Source organism: Corticium candelabrum, chromosome 19, assembly GCF_963422355.1.
Source record: "Corticium candelabrum chromosome 19, ooCorCand1.1, whole genome shotgun sequence".
NCBI lineage: Eukaryota > Metazoa > Porifera > Homoscleromorpha > Homosclerophorida > Plakinidae > Corticium > Corticium candelabrum.
This window is the reverse complement of record NC_085103.1, coordinates 5472048-5492047: the sequence shown is the minus strand read 5'-3', so window position 1 is coordinate 5492047 and position 20000 is coordinate 5472048. Positions and strand designations below refer to the sequence as shown.

The following is a 20000-nucleotide window of genomic DNA, read 5'->3' as shown; positions in this document are numbered from 1 at the left end:
GTGTGTGTGTGTGTACATGCATGTGAACGTGTGTGTGTGTACGTGTGTGCATGCGTGCGTGATACAAACAATACTCATACCATCATCGCAATTGTTTCCCGTCCATCAAGGTGTACAGCTACAGTTTCCAGTCACGTGATCACATTCGGCTCCATTCTGACACGTACACTCCTGACCGCACGCATCACCAAACGAACTCTCGGGACACACTGTATTACAATACATGTTCAGAAAATCTAAATTTTGGGTCAATCATTGTGTATATATGTACTGTACCTTCTTCACATTGTAATCCTTTGTAGCTCGGTGCACAGTTACACTGGCCACTGACATTATTACAAGAGACGGAATTCGACCAACAGTTACACGTCTGAGAGCACATAGCGCCAAACGTGAATGTAGGACACACAGTCTTAGGTGCTGCTGTGCCAGTGTGTGACACCAGTACTGCTGTGGTAGTCTGTGGTGCTGCTGTTGTAGTCTGTGGCGCTGCTGTCGTAGTATGTGGCGCTGCTGTCATAGTCTGTGGCGCTGCTGTCGTAATCTGTGGTGCTGCTGTGGTAGTGTGTTGTGCTGCTGTGGTAGTGCGTGCTGCTGCTGTGGTAATACGTGGTGCTGCTGTGGTAGTCTGTGGTGCTGCTGTCGTAGACTGTGACTCTGCTGTTGTAGTCTGTGGCGCTGCTGTTGTAGTCTGGTGCTGCTGTGCTGGTCCCTAAATTTATATTTTGTATGATTGAGATACTGTGCATGTTATATATATATATATAAACAGTCATATACCTGGCAGACTAGCACATTGCTTGTTGTAGTAGACGTGATTGTAAGTACATGCTACCGTGCAGTGGTCAGCCTTTACACAATAATTAAGCAATTAATTACACATAATAAGTAATTAATGTACACTATAGCAGTACCAGGATCCGATGGTGTAATTTTCCGTTGACAATGTATACTGCATTCGGTCCAGTGAATCCCCACCAGCAGAGACAACGTCCGCTAGACTGACAAGAACCTGCTGCGTGATATATACCGGTGCCACAGCGTGAGTTACACACTAGAACAAGAAGACAATGACATTCACAGATTTAATACCCGGACTGGCTGCACACACACACACACACACACACACACACACACACACACACACACACACACACACACACACACACACACACACACACACACACACAGACACAGACACAGACAGACAGACACAGACACAGACAGACAGACAGACACAGACAGACACACACACACACGCACACACACACACACACACACACACACACACACACACACACACACACACAATAAGAAATGAAACAGCAATAAATGACGGCATCTAACCATTCTAAATTAAATGCATGAGTGTGTATGTGTTTGTCCACCCTGGTCGGATAATTGAACGCCATACTTTAATTAAAGGCAATTAATTAAGATAGACCAAGTTGGAATTGACACCACAAACTGATGTATAAAATATCGTATAATATTTTATTCATAATTCCACACATAACATGAATACATGTAAAGTATATGACGTCATACACTGACCGACACCCCCACAGCTAGCCACACAAGCTTTCTCATCTCGACTGCTGCAAAATGCAACAAAATTCTCAATATTCACAAAAACCTAGTTCTATAGCTTCAAGCACAAACTGGATAACAACTTGATGACATTTTGGAGTCAACAAACGTAGAGTGCAAAACAATCACGTGAGTGCAAAGGTAAATGTATGCACATGCACTTTGACCGACACCAAAATAGTAAGTAATGTGTAGGACTATAGCTACAACACAAAGGTCACCTTTTTTGGAACAAGCCTAAAGCAAGCTTAAGCAAAAGTAATACAGTGAACAAAACGTTAATTGTCTGTTGATTTTCAAAGTTAAATCAATCCGGGACTTTAGGCCTACGCGTTTCTATATATGTATATATATATATATATATATATATATATATATATATATATATATATATATATATATATATATATACATATATATATATTTCTAATATATAAAGCTCAAATTGTCTGTCTGTCTGTGTGTGTGTGTTCGCGTTTGGCGGCCACGTCTTTTGTCCGTTTGCAACCGAAATCGGCACGCACAGGGAAAGGTTTGCGTAAAATAATAAAAAAAGAAAGGGTCCCCTCTCGAGGAGTCGACCCCCGCGTAAAATTTCTCGATGACGCAAACGCTACACATTCCGGTTCATTCGAACACACGTCCACACCACTCCTGTGTAGACCGTATGCATCGTCGTCCTTCGCAAAGCTTCGAGCGATCGAATATCTCTTGCCGACGAGACTTACTCTTCTATCGCTTTCGTTTCTCTCCAAATTCTGATTGCATTTGCACCGAATCCAACCTACACGTTTCTCTCTCTCTCTCCTCTCTCTCTCTCTCTCTCTCTCACACACACACACACACACACACACACAGACACACACACACACACAGACACACACACAGACACACACACACACACACACACACACACACACACACACACACACACACACACACACACACACACACACACACACAGACACAGACACACAGACACAGACACAGACACAGACACAGACACAGACACAGACACAGACACAGACACACACACACACACACACACACACACACACACACACAGACACACACACACACACACACACACACACACACACACACAGACACACACACACACACACAGAGAGACACACACACACACAGACACACACACACACACACACACACACACACACACACACACACACACACACACACACACACACAGACACACACAGACACACACACACAGACACACAGACACACACACAGACACACAGTCACAGACACACACACACACACACACACACACACACACACACACACACACACACACACACACACACACACACACAAACACACACACACACACACACACACACACACACACACACACACACACACACACACCACATTAGTACAGTACCCAATTTGATGTACTCTGTATACTCCGATGTACTCTATCTTAATTAATTATTAATGTTCAAAGTGTCATGGCATCTGCTAGTCAGCACTCAAGATCTGCCACGTCTGTTGTACCTAAATATATATTTCAACCACAAGATATAATTGAAAGCTACGAGTCAAAGGAACGGGACTTTGAAGAAGTCACGTGACTTGCGAGGAGCGGTATACTAACGGGGTTCTATTTGCCCCAAATCTCTGTGGCTGGCTGACTATGTACGCCAAAAAATGGCCATAAATGGGTGTCACGCTTCAGGAATGTATGGTATGCAAGCGAGTGACCAATCACGACGCATTATTCTTCTTTGCGTCGCACGCGGCAAGGAGGGACAATGGCTGGGCAGCCAATCACTACGCGCTGTTCGACATGAGAGAACATCTAGCCAGAAAGACGTCAATTTTTGATCAGAAACAACAGAAACGTTGTATTTCAAGTAGCGCTACCTGAAAATTTACGAACATCCAATCTTGCTGCCGTAGTATGCACAAACGTGAAGAGTAGTGCGCGCGTTACGTACGGGATTTCTTTCCTAACGCGCGTTGCCAACTACCGATACCGTAACTAATTACGTAACGCGATACACAAAGGCATACAGAATTTATAGCTATAGCTTTGGAAAAATTAGAACCGGCTTCTATTCTGTCTACGGTCGACAGAAGGAGCAGTCGGCAGCCGCGGTGTTTGGATACACTCTGCGTACGTACACGAGATTCTAGGGAGGAAGATAAATTTGCTTCACTCCGGATAGAAGCTACTCCCAATGAGTATTGCTTCGTAGGTTTCATTTGAAGCGACGCTCGACGGAGGTTCACGCATTACTAGTAAACGATACCAGCAATTCGTAAATTGTCTGACATACTAATTAACTAAATTATGTTTTGCAAAACAAATGTGTGCACGCATATCGTGGTTTATTGAAATAATGTAACGACGCACCTTGTCTTAATGTTCAAAATGTGAGAAAATCGTAAACACTACGAAAGTTCTTCATACAAACCATCACCCGACTTGTCATTGATATTCACACTCCCATCAGCCTGCTGACTGGGAACACTCTCGTAGTTGTCATAAACATTAGAAGCAGAATGAGACGTGTTACATTCTATGTTTGTTTGGTTGTCATAAGGAGTTTGGTTGCTGCTTGTATTGACCTTATTATTGGACGACAAAATTGTGTCTCCATTCTCATTGATGGAGTTGCTCTCTTTGTTCACTGGATCATCCACCGCAGCAACGCCTTCCGATTGAACAGGCTTGTCATAGTCTAATTGAGCAGGCTGTTTATAGTCTCCTGTTTGTTTATGGTGACTGCTGGTTGGCATGTCAATGACGTCACTGTATAAGGGATTGTCAGGGTTGGCTGCACTCTACAGCAGCAACCAAGGGTAATCAACAACAACTAAATATCTCAGCAGTGTATGAAGTGGTGTGTGTGTGGGGGGGAGGGGGTGAAAGTCCTCTCACTGAACCCTCCAAGAGGGTACCCCAAGAGACCTTGTAGTTACGGTAGTTCCCTGGCCAGGGAGAGGAAATACATGCTAACTTCAGCCTTGGCAAGCTGAGGATGGTGTGAGGCTAGGATGCTCTAGCCCAGCAAGCTGGTCATCTGACTGCGCATTTGCTACTATACTCGCAGAATAGAGCACCTTGGCAAAAACTTCTGCAATGCCGAAGCCCATAGTGGGTATGGCGGAATTCCAGGATTCCAGGTGTGTGTGTGTGTGTGTGTGTGTGTGTGTGTGTGTGTGTGTGTGTGTGTGTGTGTGTGTCACTGTGTGTGTGTGTGTGTGTGTGTGTGTGTGAGTGTGTGTGTGTGTGTGTGTGTGTGTGTGCGCGCGCGCGCATGCATGTACATGTACATACCTTGCTACTGGTTTTCTGTTGTTTAGCAGATAATTCATCGTATGCAGGATTCTGAAACAACGTGCCTTTTTTGTCTTTAGTGTCACCATCTTCACTATCATGCATTTTACTTCGCTTCCTATACACACACAAAATGACTACAAGCTCTTGAACAACAACAACTACAAGAGTGCTGACTTGTAGCAATAGTAGACAAAGACCACAATCAAGAGAGCAATGACAAGTGGAATAACTACCCCAACAGCAATGTAAACCTGCTGGTTAGAAGACTCCGTATCCCTAGCTGTAGAGAGCAGTTGCAGATCACCCAATAGAACAAGTTGTATTACACCTACACTTCTTACCCTTTGATTCTGCTATTTCAACACAGATAACTATCTCTTCTTCTGTTTGTTCAGAAAGGCACTCAGAATGATGTGGACTTTCGCACTGATCACCAGTCCAGAAGATAGTACAACTGCAATCAACAATAAAACATCAAAATGTGAAGTACGTACACCAATGCAGCAATCATTACGTGCAGACGGGTGAGCCAAGTTGCACTTCACATGACCCACCGTTTAGACAGAACGAAGATAAGCAGGGATTTTCAACTTGAGGTAATGATGATGGAGATGGAAGAGTGTCATATGTTGTATGTGTTTCACAGTTGGCACCCGTGTAGTCTGAGGTACACAGACAAATTCCTTGCTCTCTGTCACACGTCGCACCATTTAAGCAAGAACATTCCATCAAGCAGTCAGAACCAAATGTTCCCTCTGGACACTCTTTCAAACAAATATGAGTGTGAGTGATGTGACATATAATGTTAAGGAACTGTGTGTGTGTGTGTGTGTGTGTGTGTGTGTGTGTGTGTGTGTGTGTGTGTGTGTGTGTGTGTGTGTGTGTGTGTGTGTGTGTGTGTGTACATGCATGTGAACGTGTGTGTGTACGTATGTGCATGCGTGTGTGTACGTATGTGCATGCGTGCATGATACAAACAATACTCATACCATCATCGCAATCGTTTCCCGTCCATCCAGCTGTACAGCTACAGTTTCCAGTCACGTGATCACATTCAGCTCCATTCTGACACGTACACTGCTGACCACACGCATGACCAAACAAACCCTCGGGACACACTGTATTACAAAACATGTTCAGAAAATCTAAATTTTAGATCAATCATTGTGCGTACATGTACTGTACCTTCTTCACATCGTAATCCTTTGTAGCCCGGTGCACAGTTACACTGGCCACTGACATTATTACAAGAGACGGAATTCGATGAACAGTTACACGTCTGAGAGCACATAGCACCAAACGTGAATGTAGGACACACAGTCTCAGATGCTGCTGTGGTAGTCTGTGGTGCTGCCGTGGTAGCGTGTGGTGCTGCCGTGGTAGTCTGTGGTGCTACCTTGGTAGTCTGTGGTGCTGCCGTGGTAGTCTGTGGTGCTGCCGTGGTAGTCTGTAGTGCTGCTGTGGTAGTCTGTGGCGCTGCTGTGCTGGTCCCTAAAATTATATTTTGTTTGATTGAGATACTGTGCATGTTATATATATATATATATATATATATATATATATATTCATGCACAGTCCCTCATACTGTGCATGACATACATACATACATACATATATATATATATATATATATATATATATATATATATATATATATATATATATATATATAACATACTGTGCATACTGTGCATGTTATATATATATATATATATATATATAACATACTGTGCATACTGTGCATGTTATATATATATACAGTATATATATTTTTTTTTTTTTTTTTTTTTTTTTTTTTTTTTTTTTTGCTCAGTATATATATATATATATATATTTTTTTTATATATATTATATATATATTGTTTATATATATATATATATATTCAGTCATATACCTGGCAGACTAGCACATTGCTTGTTGTAGTAGGCTTGATTATAAGTACATGCCACCGTGCAGTGGTCAGCCTTTACACAATAATTAAGCAATTAATTACACATAATAATTAATTAATGTATACTATAGCAGTACCAGGATCCGATGGTGTAGATTTCCGTTGACAATGTATACTGCATTTGGACCAGTGAATCCCCACCAGCAGAGACAACGTCCGCTAGACTGACAAGAACCGGCTGCGTGATATATACCCGTGCCGCAGCGTGAGTTACACACTAGAACAAGAAGACAATGACATTCACAGATTTAATACCCGGACCAACTGCACACACACACACACACACACACACACACACACACACACACACACACACACACACACACACACATTTAATGCATGGAGTTTGCCACTCAACACAAAACGTAATTATTAATTTATTTAGTTTTTATTACTTTATTATTATTCTACAAATGATGCACTAGTAGTCTACAAAGCTACACAGACAGACACTCAGCTGTGGTACTGTGTGCTGCTGCCGTGGTAGTCTGTGGTGCTGCTGTCGTAGTCTGTGGCTCTGCTGTCGTAGTCTGTGGCGCTGCTGTCATAGTCTGTGGTGCTGCTGTGCTGGTACCTAAAATTATATTTTGTATGATTGAGATACTGTGCATGTTGTATATATATATATATATATATATATATATATATATATATATATACTGTATATATATATATATATATATTCAGTCATATACCTGGCAGACTAGCACATTGCTTGTTGTAGTAGGCTTGATTATAAGTACATGCCACCGTGCAGTGGTCAGCCTTTACACAATAATTAAGCAATTAATTACACATAATAATTAATTAATGTATACTATAGCAGTACCAGGATCCGATGGTGTAGATTTCCGTTGACAATGTATACTGCATTTGGACCAGTGAATCCCCACCAGCAGAGACAACGTCCGCTAGACTGACAAGAACCGGCTGCGTGATATATACCCGTGCCGCAGCGTGAGTTACACACTAGAACAAGAAGACAATGACATTCACAGATTTAATACCCGGACCAACTGCACACACACACACACACACACACACACACACACACACACACACACACACACACACACACACACACACACACACACACACACACATTTAATGCATGGAGTTTGCCACTCAACACAAAACGTAATTATTAATTTATTTAGTTTTTATTACTTTATTATTATTCTACAAATGATGCACTAGTAGTCTACAAAGCTACACAGACAGACACTCAGCTGTGGTACTGTGTGCTGCTGCTGTGGTAGTCTGTGGTGCTGCTGTCGTAGTCTGTGGCTCTGCTGTCGTAGTCTGTGGCGCTGCTGTCATAGTCTGTGGTGCTGCTGTGCTGGTACCTAAAATTATATTTTGTATGATTGAGATACTGTGCATGTTGTATATATATATATTCAGTCATATACCTGGCAGACTAGCACATTGCTTGTTGTAGTAGGCTTGATTGTAAGTACATGCCACCGTGCAGTGGTCAGCCTTTACACAATAATTAAGCAATTAATTACACTTACACATAATAATTAATAATGTACAGTAAAGCAGTACCAGGATCCGATGGTGTAGGTTTCCATTGACAATGTATACTGCATTCGGTCCAGTGAATCCCCACCAGCAGAGACAACGTCCGCTAGACTGACAAGAACCGGCTGCGTGATAGATACCCGTGCCACAGCGCGAGTTACACACTAAAACAGGAAGACAAACACAATCACAGATGTAATACCTGGACTGAGCTGCACACACACACACACACACACACACACACACACACACACACACACACACACACACACACACACACACACACACACACACACACACACACACACACACACACACACTAATGCATGGAGTTTGCCAGTCGACACAAAACGTAATCATTAATTTATTTAGTTCTTATCACTTTATTCTTATTATACAAATGATGCACTACTAAGGTAATCCGGGGTAACTCCGACCACACTTTGACAGTTTCCTGGTTGTAGCCACGAAGAACTAGGCTTTGGATGTGAAACACTGTTATCGTGAAGAGCAACTTCTACTTATTTTCTTGCGTTGCTATTGATTTACGCCTGTTAGTTACTATACAGTAGACTCGAGAAGTTACTCGCATGCACACCTCTCAATATCCAAGGGCGGGGCAACTCCGATCACTTCTCTGCACGTCATTTCTGCTGCTGCAAGGTACGAATTGGTTACATGACTATGATTTAATAGTTATACTGAACACTCTTAATCAGAAACTGAGCTAGTAGCTATGTGCAGGGTAACATGTGGACGTGCTACGTACAGTGCATTTACTCGTGCTAGCCTTACTCTGATTGATTCTGATATATGTACATTTAGCTGCATTTGGAGCATGTCCAAGGGTCCTTGTCTTCTGGAAGCTCTGAAAGCCCAGCACAATCGTAGTGATACCACTGCCAACAGTGTTCACAACCCACCCAATCTTGTTGCCTCTCATTGCTGTTGTTGTCAAACAATCCTCCGCTTCCCTGGCACTTGTTTTCATATCTTTCTTCTGTTACTGCAGTTTTTCGTTTGCCTTTGCGTGCAGGTTGCTTTCCTTTTTTTGCTTTGCCAGTCTTTGCTGTTTTCTTTCATCTTGTGCTTTTATTCTAGAATAGGCCTCATGACTTGTTATGACTTCTCCATAGTATGCCAAGTCTACACAAGCAGATGGCTTTGGCCGTGGTGGTGGAATAGGCGTTCTTGTTTTCTGAAACAACTTGGAGAAGTGGTGTCTAAGCTGAAGTTTGATTGCAGTAGTGGTAGCTGCTGTCAGAGAGTGAGGGCTCTTGCATGGTGTTCGTGTAGTAACAGCATCTGCTGGACTAATTTTTGCTTGAGGAATAGCTGCAGCTGATGGCTTTGGATATAAACAGTTCCTCGAAATGCACCTTGAAATTGGTGTGGTTTCATGGATGTGTCTGTCAGCTGTTTTAGTAATTTGGGAAAGATTGTTTTATGGACACCTTGTCCCCCTGTTCTTTGTTTGTAGTCGGTCAGAATTTTCTGCCAATTTTTTCTTCATGGGAGCAAACACACCTACATCCAGAGGTCGTAATGCGTGCGTGGTATTTGAAGGCAGGGTTACGAGAATGATGTTGTATTTTCTTGCCACATAGATGACATCCAAGTTGATGTGTGAATAGTGGCCATTGAAAAACAAGATCACGCTGGGGCTAGTATCATCTGTGAAGTCTGACTCATCACTACTGTCACTGACAAGACATGGTTCGGTTGTCGTCAGTGTAGTAGATAGCTCTTCATTTGCTGCAATAAGTTTCATCTTCTTGAGCACTGGTATGAAGCCTTTTACAAACCAGCTGTAAAAGTTTTGTTTTTCTATCCACCCGCTGGCTGATACTCCATACATTGCTTCAGTAGGGCCACTAAGGGTCCAGGTATGATACATGAGCTGAGCTTTATATAGAACATAGGGAGGGATTTTGTCTCCATTGGCATTTCCACCCCAATGGACAGTAATGTGTTCAAGTCCACTCCCTGCCATGGTCTCATATACAGACTTAGCTCAACTCCTAGCTAGGACCATTCTAGATGAGGAGGCTGTAGCAAAAGCGGTTTCATCACAGTTCCAAATTCTTTTGGACAGCTCTTTCTTACTCAGTTTAAACAACCCAGCCTTCCTGTAGATCTTCTCGACAAATTCCATCCAACCCTCAATTCTCTCTTTGGTCAATGCCTTAGCACGTTTCTTTGACAGATGTTGCAGTTTCCTTTGACTCAGTGCACTCTTCCATCGCTTAATTAAAGAAGCCAACAAACCAGTCAGGACCAGGTAGATCATCAGGAAAAGGATTTTCTCTAGCATTTGTTCTAAGGTAATCTGAGATGACGTTGCTGAGACTTGACCATCTGTCAACGGGAAACCCCATCTCTTGCAGCACAATGCAACATTGCACTATTTCTCTCTCTTCCTGGTAAGTCAAGACTGTTGGCCGTCCACCATATCGCGTTTTACTGACTCCCTTGTGATGATCGAGAAGGGTTGAGTAGGGAATGCCGTACACAGATGCCGCCTTCCTAATGCTGTCCTGGGTTTCAGCAAGATCTTGCAGTGCCTTTCTCAGGGCTTCGTCAGAGAACTTGTTCTTAATTCCTTCAGGTTGATAATGTCATACCATTATTGCAAAGTAAACGAATAAAGCAGATCAGAACGCAAGCGAAGTCTACGACTGTCACAATGTGATCGAATTTTCGACTCTAAAGGAAGGGCAACGGTGCGTTTTGTCTGCATCAACGTCTTTAGTGGTAGTGGGTTGCACAAAATAGCATTTAGTCTTTTGGATTGTCTCTAACAAGAAAGTTTTTGGACCGCAAGTTCCGCTACCTAGGTTATTCTCACAACAAACAAGCCGTTTGAGACACAACGGCAAGGACTTAGTGGTTATGTCACTGTCTGCTAAAACCACGAAGGGTCGTCTACTTACGTGCTGTAATGGGAAAGGCGTACGGTTTTCTCATGAAGAACACTGAGCGGTTTACTGTCACGTGATCGTAGTTACCCCCGTATTACCTTAGTCAGAGTCACACAGACAGACAGTCAGCATACATACAAGACACAATACAACAAATGTAAATGCAACAAGACCTAACATTAACAATTAACATTACAAGACAACAGAAAAGACCCAAACAAGTTAGCCAAAGCTCCATGTCATCTCATGCAATCTAATATTATAGTCACACGCTCATTAGCTAATTAGCCAACCTGCACTCTGTGCTCTCTTCTCTGCAGGATCCAACACAAAAGCAAGACACAAGTTTAAGCTAAACGAACGGAATTAGACCATAAAGCAAGAAGAAAACCAACCAAAAACCGTGAATATGAGGACAGTCGCCAGCAGAATCCGATGCAACAAAATGTTCATTTTCCTTCTTGACTCTATGCACATGCAATCAACGAGAAAGGTTTCGAGCTGTTACAACAGCTACAGGAGGAGACGAGAAGCGGGCAACGCCAGGAATAGGGCGCAGTGTAACGGTATCCGGAAGATCAAATGACTCGTAGCAGTCTCGAGACCAACTGAGCGATTTTGTCGGACACGTGTATGCAAGTCATTAATTATTTACTAACGCCAAGCGCGTGCGCTATACGGACTCAAGGGACTATGGAATGCAGCTCATGAGCTCATTGTTACCGCTGGTGTTGTTAGCGTGCCAGTCGATGTGATGTCTTTGCGTGTACTGTGTACCGAATTGGATGTCGACAATCCCACGTGCTAATTTTAGCCTCACTCTTTATGTTAATTATTTAATTTAATTAAACCCCACCTGTAGCACCTATCAATGTTGGTAGCAACCGAGTTTAGTGCCTAGCAGCGACTCCTAGTTATACAAGATACATTGTACATATAAAATGAAGATGCACTAAAGTGCAAACTCTTGGCTGTTAGTTTGTTTGGTTACGTGTTACGCAGTAGGCGGAGCGAGTCGGCCAGTCTTACGTCACGTGACCTACAGACTGTCGTACACTCAGATGGTACGTACAGTACCCTAGCGTTTCACGGCTCGGGTAATAGGTAACCAGCTACTTATTTATATAAATTGAGTGTGTTACTATTTTAATTATAATTTATAATTAATTAATTTATGAGATTTATATGTAAGTAAGTGCTCCTAATATTGTTTTAGACTATTTACGTCAGTTTGCTGTCTACTGTACATTCAGTTAGAAGCTTTATGTGTTAATAGATTAGACACGCCTACAAGTATAATACATGCACCGTTAAAGCGCGCTATTTCCTATACGTACATGTACACACACGTATACATGCAAGATTAAAGCGCGCTATTTCTATTAGTGCGCATGCACTGTTACTGTGGTGATTACGGCTGTCGTCATGAAGAAAGTCCGACGACAATCAGACTTAGATTGGTGCTCTAGATCGCTTCTCTGTTTGTCTACAGAACGTTAAATGGTGCGTTTGATTTCAGGGCGTCTCCCAAGCTGCCATTCATCAATGCAGCTGAAGGTCGACTTCATCAGAAAAAACAAACTCAAATGCAGCAGGTTGGGGTTCATGAACGTCCAAACTATTAGGATATATTATTAATTAGCTAATAACATATTTAGTTACACAGACCTGCCAACCTAGCTGAATCGAAATGCGTGAGTTTGCAAGAAAAAATGCGGGAGAATACGGGAGTTTACATTTTTTTACACGCCTACAATAGCATTAATATCAATAAATTGTATATTGTAATAAATGTTAACTAGTTAAGTAATATATAAATAGTACACTTAACTAAGCAAAGTGCAACAAATGTAATACACAGAACTTGTACGTACTACTGCTTGTTAGTAAATATATTAAAGCCTAGACTAAATATAAGAACGAGGTATGTACACATTCTCGCTGCTAAATTCTATCGTTTTGTGGCCTTCTTTGATCGCTTTTCCAGTAATGTACAACTGTTTGGTCTAGGATAGCCAGCCCCTCCCTCTTTCCACTTCCCGACAGTTTTGTCTGACCGACTGCTCCTTCTATGTCAACATCGTGACTCAGAGATGTATCAAACAGCCGGATGGAGAGGGGCTGGCACATATATACATTGATATCCAAATATTACATAATCAGTAACTTAGTAAATTAAGGGTACTGTACATGTATGGTTACACAGAACAGGCACGCCTACCAATGGTCAGAATGCAGGTGATTTGATGCCAAATGCGGGTAGGCGGGAGAAGGGTACCAAATGCGGGAGTCTCCTGCTCAATGTGGGAGAGTTGGCAGCTCTGCTAGTATCCTAAACTGTGAGTAAACACGTAGGAAAATGAGTTATCAAACATACAGGAAAGAGTGCCAGAAGTGTGAAGCAAATGTAGCTGGCTAGCTATAGTACACAGCCTGTTGGACACCGTGCATTACATTTCCACAATTCAACTGATAATAGCTTGCAATGTCCATTACTATAGAAACGGAAGTTTTCTGTTGAATAGAAACAAACCATTGCGACGTTTCTGTTGAATGCTCGACGTGCGTTACTCGAGGGTAAGTTCGATGCTGCGTATGCCACTGGCACCGATCTGTTGCGGACAGCAGTTGAGATACACGGAATGAATAGCACAGAACTCATACCATCCTATCTCATTCTGGGAGCAGCTTGTATGGGTGAGATTATCTTTATATAATACAAACAGACGGACAGACAGATGGACAGACAGACAGACGGACAGATGCACTGACAGACAGACAGACGGACAGACGGACAGATAGATGGACAGACAGACAGAAAGAAAGATGGACATACAGACAGACAGAAAGTATTGACAGACAAACAGACAGACATGTTTGAAATATGTTTCGTGTACCTCTTGCTTATGACTTCATTCATTTTGTCTAATTGTGTGTTTTTCTTACTGATTTTTTTGTTATTTTAGGTTTGTCTTGTATTCCTCAGGCTGAGAAATATTTGAGTCAGGCTCAGTGGCTTTTGTTGAAGAAGCCATCGTGTGACAACAGTGTCAAGTGTCGTGTTTTCTGGCAGTTGGGATTGCTGTATACAGCTCAGAGAAAATTTGAGAAAGCGAGACACTCACTTGCTGAAGATGTATGAGGAAATGAAATTGTTAAACACAAATTCATGTGCAGAGACAGACAAACAGACAGACAGACAGACGGAGAGAGAAGGACAGACAGATAGACATACAGACAGACAGATAGATAGACAGACAGACAGACAGACAGACAGACAGACAGAGAGAAAGTATTGACAGACAGACAAGCAGACATGTTTGAAATATACTACCATTGACAGACAGACGGACGGACGGACGGACAGACAGAAAGTATGAACGGACAGACAGAAAGTATGAACGGACAGACAGAAAGTATGAACAGACAGACATACTGACTACCAGACAGACAGCAACATTTGTTCATCCGTTCTCATCTCTCCACATACTTGCAATTGCATTAAAGTAGTTAGTGGCTCTTTCTCCCCAACACCCAAAGTGCTCAAAAACTAGAGGCACTACTGATGGAGACTATCCATCGGGTAGTTTTTCCTTGTTATATTTACTTAATTTAAGTTCTTCCCTTCTCACAGCCGCACTCCCTGCAGTTGTAGATGCACGAGACAAAATGTGTGCAGCCCACGGATGAGCTAGTGCCACATCAAGTTCTATGTTTGAACCAGTTTCAGAATCAGCCACAAGAATATCTGGGCGGTTGTTGGAATTCACATATCTGTCTCTAGGTTCACATTTGTGTGGTAAGTGAAGTGAACTCAAACATTCTGACCATACAGACATCAGTGACTCGTGAGTTCATACTGGCCCATCACCAGTTTTACAAGTTATAAGATGGAAACCATCTGCATTTTGCCGTGTATTTCTAATGGTCTTCCACAGTCACACTTGTTGATCCATTCTGGATAATGTACAGGAAGGCCCAACCTCATCGAAGTATAGCGAAAGTAAATTTACTAGGTGAAAGTGCAAACTTCTCAGAGGATGGTATTGCACTGAGCCATGCTGAAGCTCCCTTACCTTGTAAAGACAACAAGTGAGCCTATCTGTCTGTCGGTCTGTCCGTCCATCTGTTTTATGTTGCTCATATCTGTTTTGTCTATTTGTGTGTTTGTATTATCTTGTAGATGTTGTTGAACAAATCGAGGCCATACAAATGCTGCAAACAATACGAATGTCAAGAGAGAAGCAGACAAGTACAGGATTATCACCACTCATCTTGATTGATGTTTATTACACGTTATGTCTTCTCTATGAGTTTCTTGGAAATCAGTCACTGGTATTGCAGACATTATTATTCATGTATTGTATTGGATTAGTGATGCATCTCTAGACTCTAGTGTATTGGAGGGATGCATCTCACAATACACTAGACTATCGTATTGGAGGGATGCATCTCACAATACACTAGACTATCGTATTGGAGGGATGCATCTCACAATACACTAGACTATTGTATTGGAGGGATGCATCTCACAATACACTAGACTATTGTATTGGAGGGATGCATCTCACAATACACTAGACTATTGTATTGCAGGGATGCATCTCACAATACACTAGACATTTGCATTAGAATGAGGCACTGGTAGTCTATTATACTAGAATTTCATCAAGTCAATCTACTGTGTATTTGTTCTTGTCTTTACATAGATTTTTATTGGTTTGTGCTTCCATTATAGGTGATTGAGTATGGTGAGAAGGCACGTCAACTGAACAATTCCCAAGAGGTTCCAGATCAGCAAGTCACAGGAAATCTCACTTTACTACTCAACTCAATTTCCTGACAGTACATGTACATGTATGATTGAACCATTTTAAATTAAAAAGTTTTCTAAAGCAACAGTAGCTCTGACTCTCTACATATAACAGTTTATGCGGAACTGTTGTCATGATGAAAGCAAATATACTGGAATAGACTGACAGTTTTGACCATTTGATTGGTGCCTTCATGAAAGACTATTTTACTCTAGGATGCAGAAAGATCTGTTGTCCACAACCAGTAGGATGTAGAGACAACCATCTTCTACATAACAACCACTGCCATGCATTCCTCTGTCCAAGGTTTCTAGAGGCATAAATGGTAGGATGTTTGAGTCAATGTTCATCTTGCATGTTGGTCTCTCAAACGATGATGACTTGGGGTCGGGTAGAAAGGTACCTGATATTTGCCTTTGTCCTTCTTGATCAAATACAAAATAAGTCACTTTCTGTGTGAAAGGCCATTGAAGAAGAGAATCGTGTTCTCCTCTCATAATCACAAAGAAAAGAGACAAATGAGTACCACGTCCCATCTCATCTCCATTCAGATAGAGTCGAGCACACATCTTGTATCCATTGGGTGACGTGTAAAAGGGTTGTGAGTAGATGGATTGAGTCTTGCCACTCACAGCATCTCGTCTTCGTCGTCTGGTGTCAGTAATCTTCCACAGCAACACACCATCTGTGTTCCTACTATCCATCATGTCAAGCCTCAGACCGTGTTCTGCTAGTCTTGTATCATGACTTGCCAATACCAGATCTCGAGCTGCAAGATCTTGCTGCAGACCTACATTTGTTCCACCGTTGAGTTTGTATTGATCTACTTCCAGTTGCTGTATCCTGATGTTCTGCATAGAAATAATTTCTTTAAGTTTGGTGTGTTCTTCTTTCATCAGTCTGACTTGTTGCTCTAATGAATGAGCTCTTTCTGACTGATCGTGTACCTCAACCCGTGTCATTCCTTTTTGCATGATGGCTTGACCAATTTGGAGCTGATGCAACTGATTCTCTGTCGCTGAGAAGGTTTCATTGGTTTGTGCAGTTGCATCTTTTGTTTCTCTGACTAGATGTCCTTGTCTCTGGATCTCAGCTTGCATGCCTTCTTTCAATTGATCTCTTTGTGATTGTAATGGCTGGGAAGCACAACCAGAAGTGATGTGTTCCTGTAAGTTGCAATTGTGTTTAGGGTCAATTAATTAATTAATTAGGTAAGTAAGTAGCAACACACACACACACACACACACACACACACACACACACACACACACACACACACACACACACACACACACACACACACACACACACACACACACACACACACACACACACACACACCTGCAGAAAGATGTGTTTTTCAATCCACTGACAGCCACTGCTAGAGCAGTGCACCTGCAGCTGTAACAGTTCCCTTTCTGCAAACACATCTCTCCAGCACTATACATGCGCGTGCCAAAAAGCACATGAATACAATTCTTTTAGAATTATTGTAGGAGTGCTCACGCGCTTTTGATCTAGTTCATATTCACATGTTGAACATTTCGCCTTGTCAAATTGTCTATTCACAAAATGCAATTTAGTATTGAGACACATGTATTATTATTGTCAAACCTAAATTTAGTAAATAGTTGTTAGCACACATTGGCGAGCTCTTTGACAGCAGTAAACGCAGTGTCACCGCCATAGATGGCATTGTACGTGGTCAGAGTGTATGAGTATCCATAATTTTGCCCGACACAACACGCGCTATTTAAAACGGGGATTCCCCACCGAAAGAGGGAGGATAAGGAGGACGATGACGGAAGTCTGGCGCTTCCAACCGACACTGCTCTTTGTTTCCACGGAGCCAGGGCGTTGTTGATCATCACCACCTCAAAAATGATTGCTCGTCTTTCGTAGCACTGATTATCTTATTTGCCACGTTCGACGTGTAGAATCAGACAATTGCAACTCAAAAATAACTACAATGTTGCATTTGGTCTGACTGTGTGCATGTGGCAAAGCGTTGGTCATCAAACATGCATTCTCTGTGTGTAGATTATTCAGCTTGGCTGGTAGCAATAACCACGGCTACACACAAATCTAGACAGTCTGCTTACTTGACTAGAGACCTGAAGCATTCAGTACAAAATCTGTCTCCGCACGACGCCTGTAGAACACAGTCTCTGAACACATTCTTGCAGGAAGCACAGCGCAGAGCGTCGGGAACGTCCTGCGCGTAACGTATCATGCTCGCTTGACTGAGATCAAATTCCCACACCGAGAAATCCTTCATCTAGATATGCATAATTCATTAATATTCTAAAAACTGTTCCGCCCCCTTCCCATGACGCAAGTGCAGATATAGATGCATCTGTGAACGTACAGTTACGTACAGTTGACAGCGTAAACGCTGCGACTAGCCAGTCGTACAGTACACGCTAGCTTCATTTCATTCCGTGACTTCAGTTTTTCATTTTAGATAAAGCTAGGTTAGATATTATTATAGCTCGATGGCGACTAAGCTAGTATTAATTAATTAAATTTAATTAACTAGACTAGATTCGCTTGCTGCACACTGATGGCGCTCCGTAGTTGGCACTTGCCACCACTTGCCACCTCAGTGTCGCTCATGATCAAATCTTTGCCCTAGACAGCCTTTCCTGTCATTTCAAAAGATTCTCCTTGCCCTATAAGTGTTGTTGCTGTGACAACAACACGCCTAGGTCATGAACTCTTGACGTCAACCTAACGTTTCTCTGAAAAGATACTAGAGCGTATTAGATTGGGTCTTTCTTGGACAATCAAAGAAAGACGACAAAAAACGGAAAGCCAACGCAAATAGAACAGCAAGTCAACAGGAAGATCACTACCATAAATTGCAGATGAGCTTGTAGCTAGCTAGAAAGATTTAATTGACTAGGCGACTGTAACAATGCTTTAGCTGCAGTAGCGTTGACATCGACAGATAGGTTTACATACGTCTTCGAAAAAACTATCATCAATTTCACTCAAGGTCTTGTTTCTAGTCTTTTTCGTACGGCAACCCTACATCTTTCTCATTTTTTCAAAATGTTTATCTAATTCTTGTAATACTAGCTAGAAGCTCTACCGCGGCTTCTCTGAACTGCACTGACTTACCATTTCATTTACAATTTTGCGCGTTTATAGTTATTGGAACTTCAAATCACGTGATGATTGGGCAGCCAATTAAACAACCCTTAGCGTGCTTTACAGGCCAGAAGACGGAAAGGATGAAAAGCGTTTCCACGCTTTCTGATATTTCCTGGAAAGTCCCAATAGAATACCCATAGTAATTGAATACTCTTAATTAATTTTACGTAATTAATTTGCTGTTACAGGCTACTGCAATCATATACTAATTGAATTAAATGCAGTCAGGGTTACACTGAAAGCTTTCAGATCCATACAAAGTTACATGTCAAAATTATGTTGCCTGTAGTTTCGTAAATTCAAAATTGGCCAAATGAGCAAACTTTACAAAAATAAGTTGCACAGAAAACCGACAAATGTTAGACAAATGTGTTATACTACGACATAAGATAGTGATTCCAATTTCTCTGTTCAACTACAAGCAGCTGTGCAAGCAGTTTGTAAAGATCATGACTTCATCAGGTTGACAAACTCACGTGACTTTTCACAGAACCACTAGCAAACACTGACACCTGACAGATAACTGCACGCTACAGTTTGCTGCTAAAGTATGTGCTGCTAAATTAATTAATTAGTTAGACAGCATGCAGATGCATGGCCATTAGATTTCAAATGTAAATCAGGGGAATGCATCTCACAATACATTGAATTATTGTATTGGAGGACTGCATCTCACAACATACTAAAGTTAAACTAAAAGTACAGTGACGGACTAGGTGCAAGAGTT

General features: G+C 41.9%; 6 protein-coding genes across 6 annotated transcripts in view; 1 reads left to right on the top strand and 5 right to left on the bottom strand.

Annotated features, from left to right (window-relative positions):
• The window catches only part of LOC134195115 (multiple epidermal growth factor-like domains protein 10), a 1365-nt gene extending 908 nt beyond the window's left edge, over nucleotides 1-457 (bottom strand). Inside the window, exon 1 of the mRNA XM_062664126.1 lies at nucleotides 81-457. The gene's annotated coding sequence lies outside the window, so the exon portion shown is untranslated. The remainder of the gene's footprint in view (nucleotides 1-80) is intronic.
• LOC134194669 (uncharacterized) lies at nucleotides 414-2263 on the bottom strand. Its single transcript, XM_062663610.1, has 5 exons — nucleotides 2210-2263; nucleotides 1752-1827; nucleotides 915-1054; nucleotides 781-850; nucleotides 414-712 (listed from the first exon to the last, which is right to left on the bottom strand). Exons 1-5 carry the CDS (start codon nucleotides 2261-2263, stop codon nucleotides 414-416), a joined length of 639 nt encoding a protein of 212 aa, XP_062519594.1.
• Nucleotides 2264-3931: 1668 nt separating this feature from the next.
• Nucleotides 3932-11786, bottom strand: LOC134195114 (multiple epidermal growth factor-like domains protein 10). The gene is made up of 17 exons (XM_062664125.1): nucleotides 11699-11786; nucleotides 11597-11617; nucleotides 8407-8546; nucleotides 8268-8337; nucleotides 8094-8201; nucleotides 7685-7824; nucleotides 7551-7620; nucleotides 7322-7429; nucleotides 6933-7072; nucleotides 6799-6868; nucleotides 6089-6394; nucleotides 5893-6021; nucleotides 5418-5667; nucleotides 5245-5357; nucleotides 5078-5183; nucleotides 4901-5018; nucleotides 3932-4404 (listed from the first exon to the last, which is right to left on the bottom strand). Exons 1-17 carry the CDS (start codon nucleotides 11778-11780, stop codon nucleotides 4012-4014), a joined length of 2364 nt encoding a protein of 787 aa, XP_062520109.1. The 5' UTR covers nucleotides 11781-11786; the 3' UTR covers nucleotides 3932-4011.
• Nucleotides 11787-12689: 903 nt separating this feature from the next.
• Nucleotides 12690-16182, top strand: LOC134194836 (zinc finger MYND domain-containing protein 12-like). The gene is made up of 6 exons (XM_062663811.1): nucleotides 12690-12763; nucleotides 12823-12898; nucleotides 13829-14000; nucleotides 14270-14439; nucleotides 15487-15638; nucleotides 16042-16182. The coding sequence occupies exons 1-5, from the start codon at nucleotides 12729-12731 to the stop codon at nucleotides 15580-15582; spliced, it is 549 nt and encodes a 182-aa protein (XP_062519795.1). The 5' UTR covers nucleotides 12690-12728; the 3' UTR covers nucleotides 15583-15638; nucleotides 16042-16182.
• On the bottom strand, nucleotides 16162-16824 carry LOC134194837 (TNF receptor-associated factor 3-like). Its single transcript, XM_062663812.1, has one exon. It carries the CDS (start codon nucleotides 16822-16824, stop codon nucleotides 16324-16326), a length of 501 nt encoding a protein of 166 aa, XP_062519796.1. The 3' UTR covers nucleotides 16162-16323.
• Nucleotide 16825: 1 nt separating this feature from the next.
• LOC134194668 (uncharacterized) lies at nucleotides 16826-18395 on the bottom strand. Its single transcript, XM_062663609.1, has 5 exons — nucleotides 18220-18395; nucleotides 17624-17678; nucleotides 17459-17557; nucleotides 16912-17253; nucleotides 16826-16852 (listed from the first exon to the last, which is right to left on the bottom strand). The coding sequence occupies exons 1-5, from the start codon at nucleotides 18393-18395 to the stop codon at nucleotides 16826-16828; spliced, it is 699 nt and encodes a 232-aa protein (XP_062519593.1).
• Nucleotides 18396-20000: the final 1605 nt, after the last annotated feature.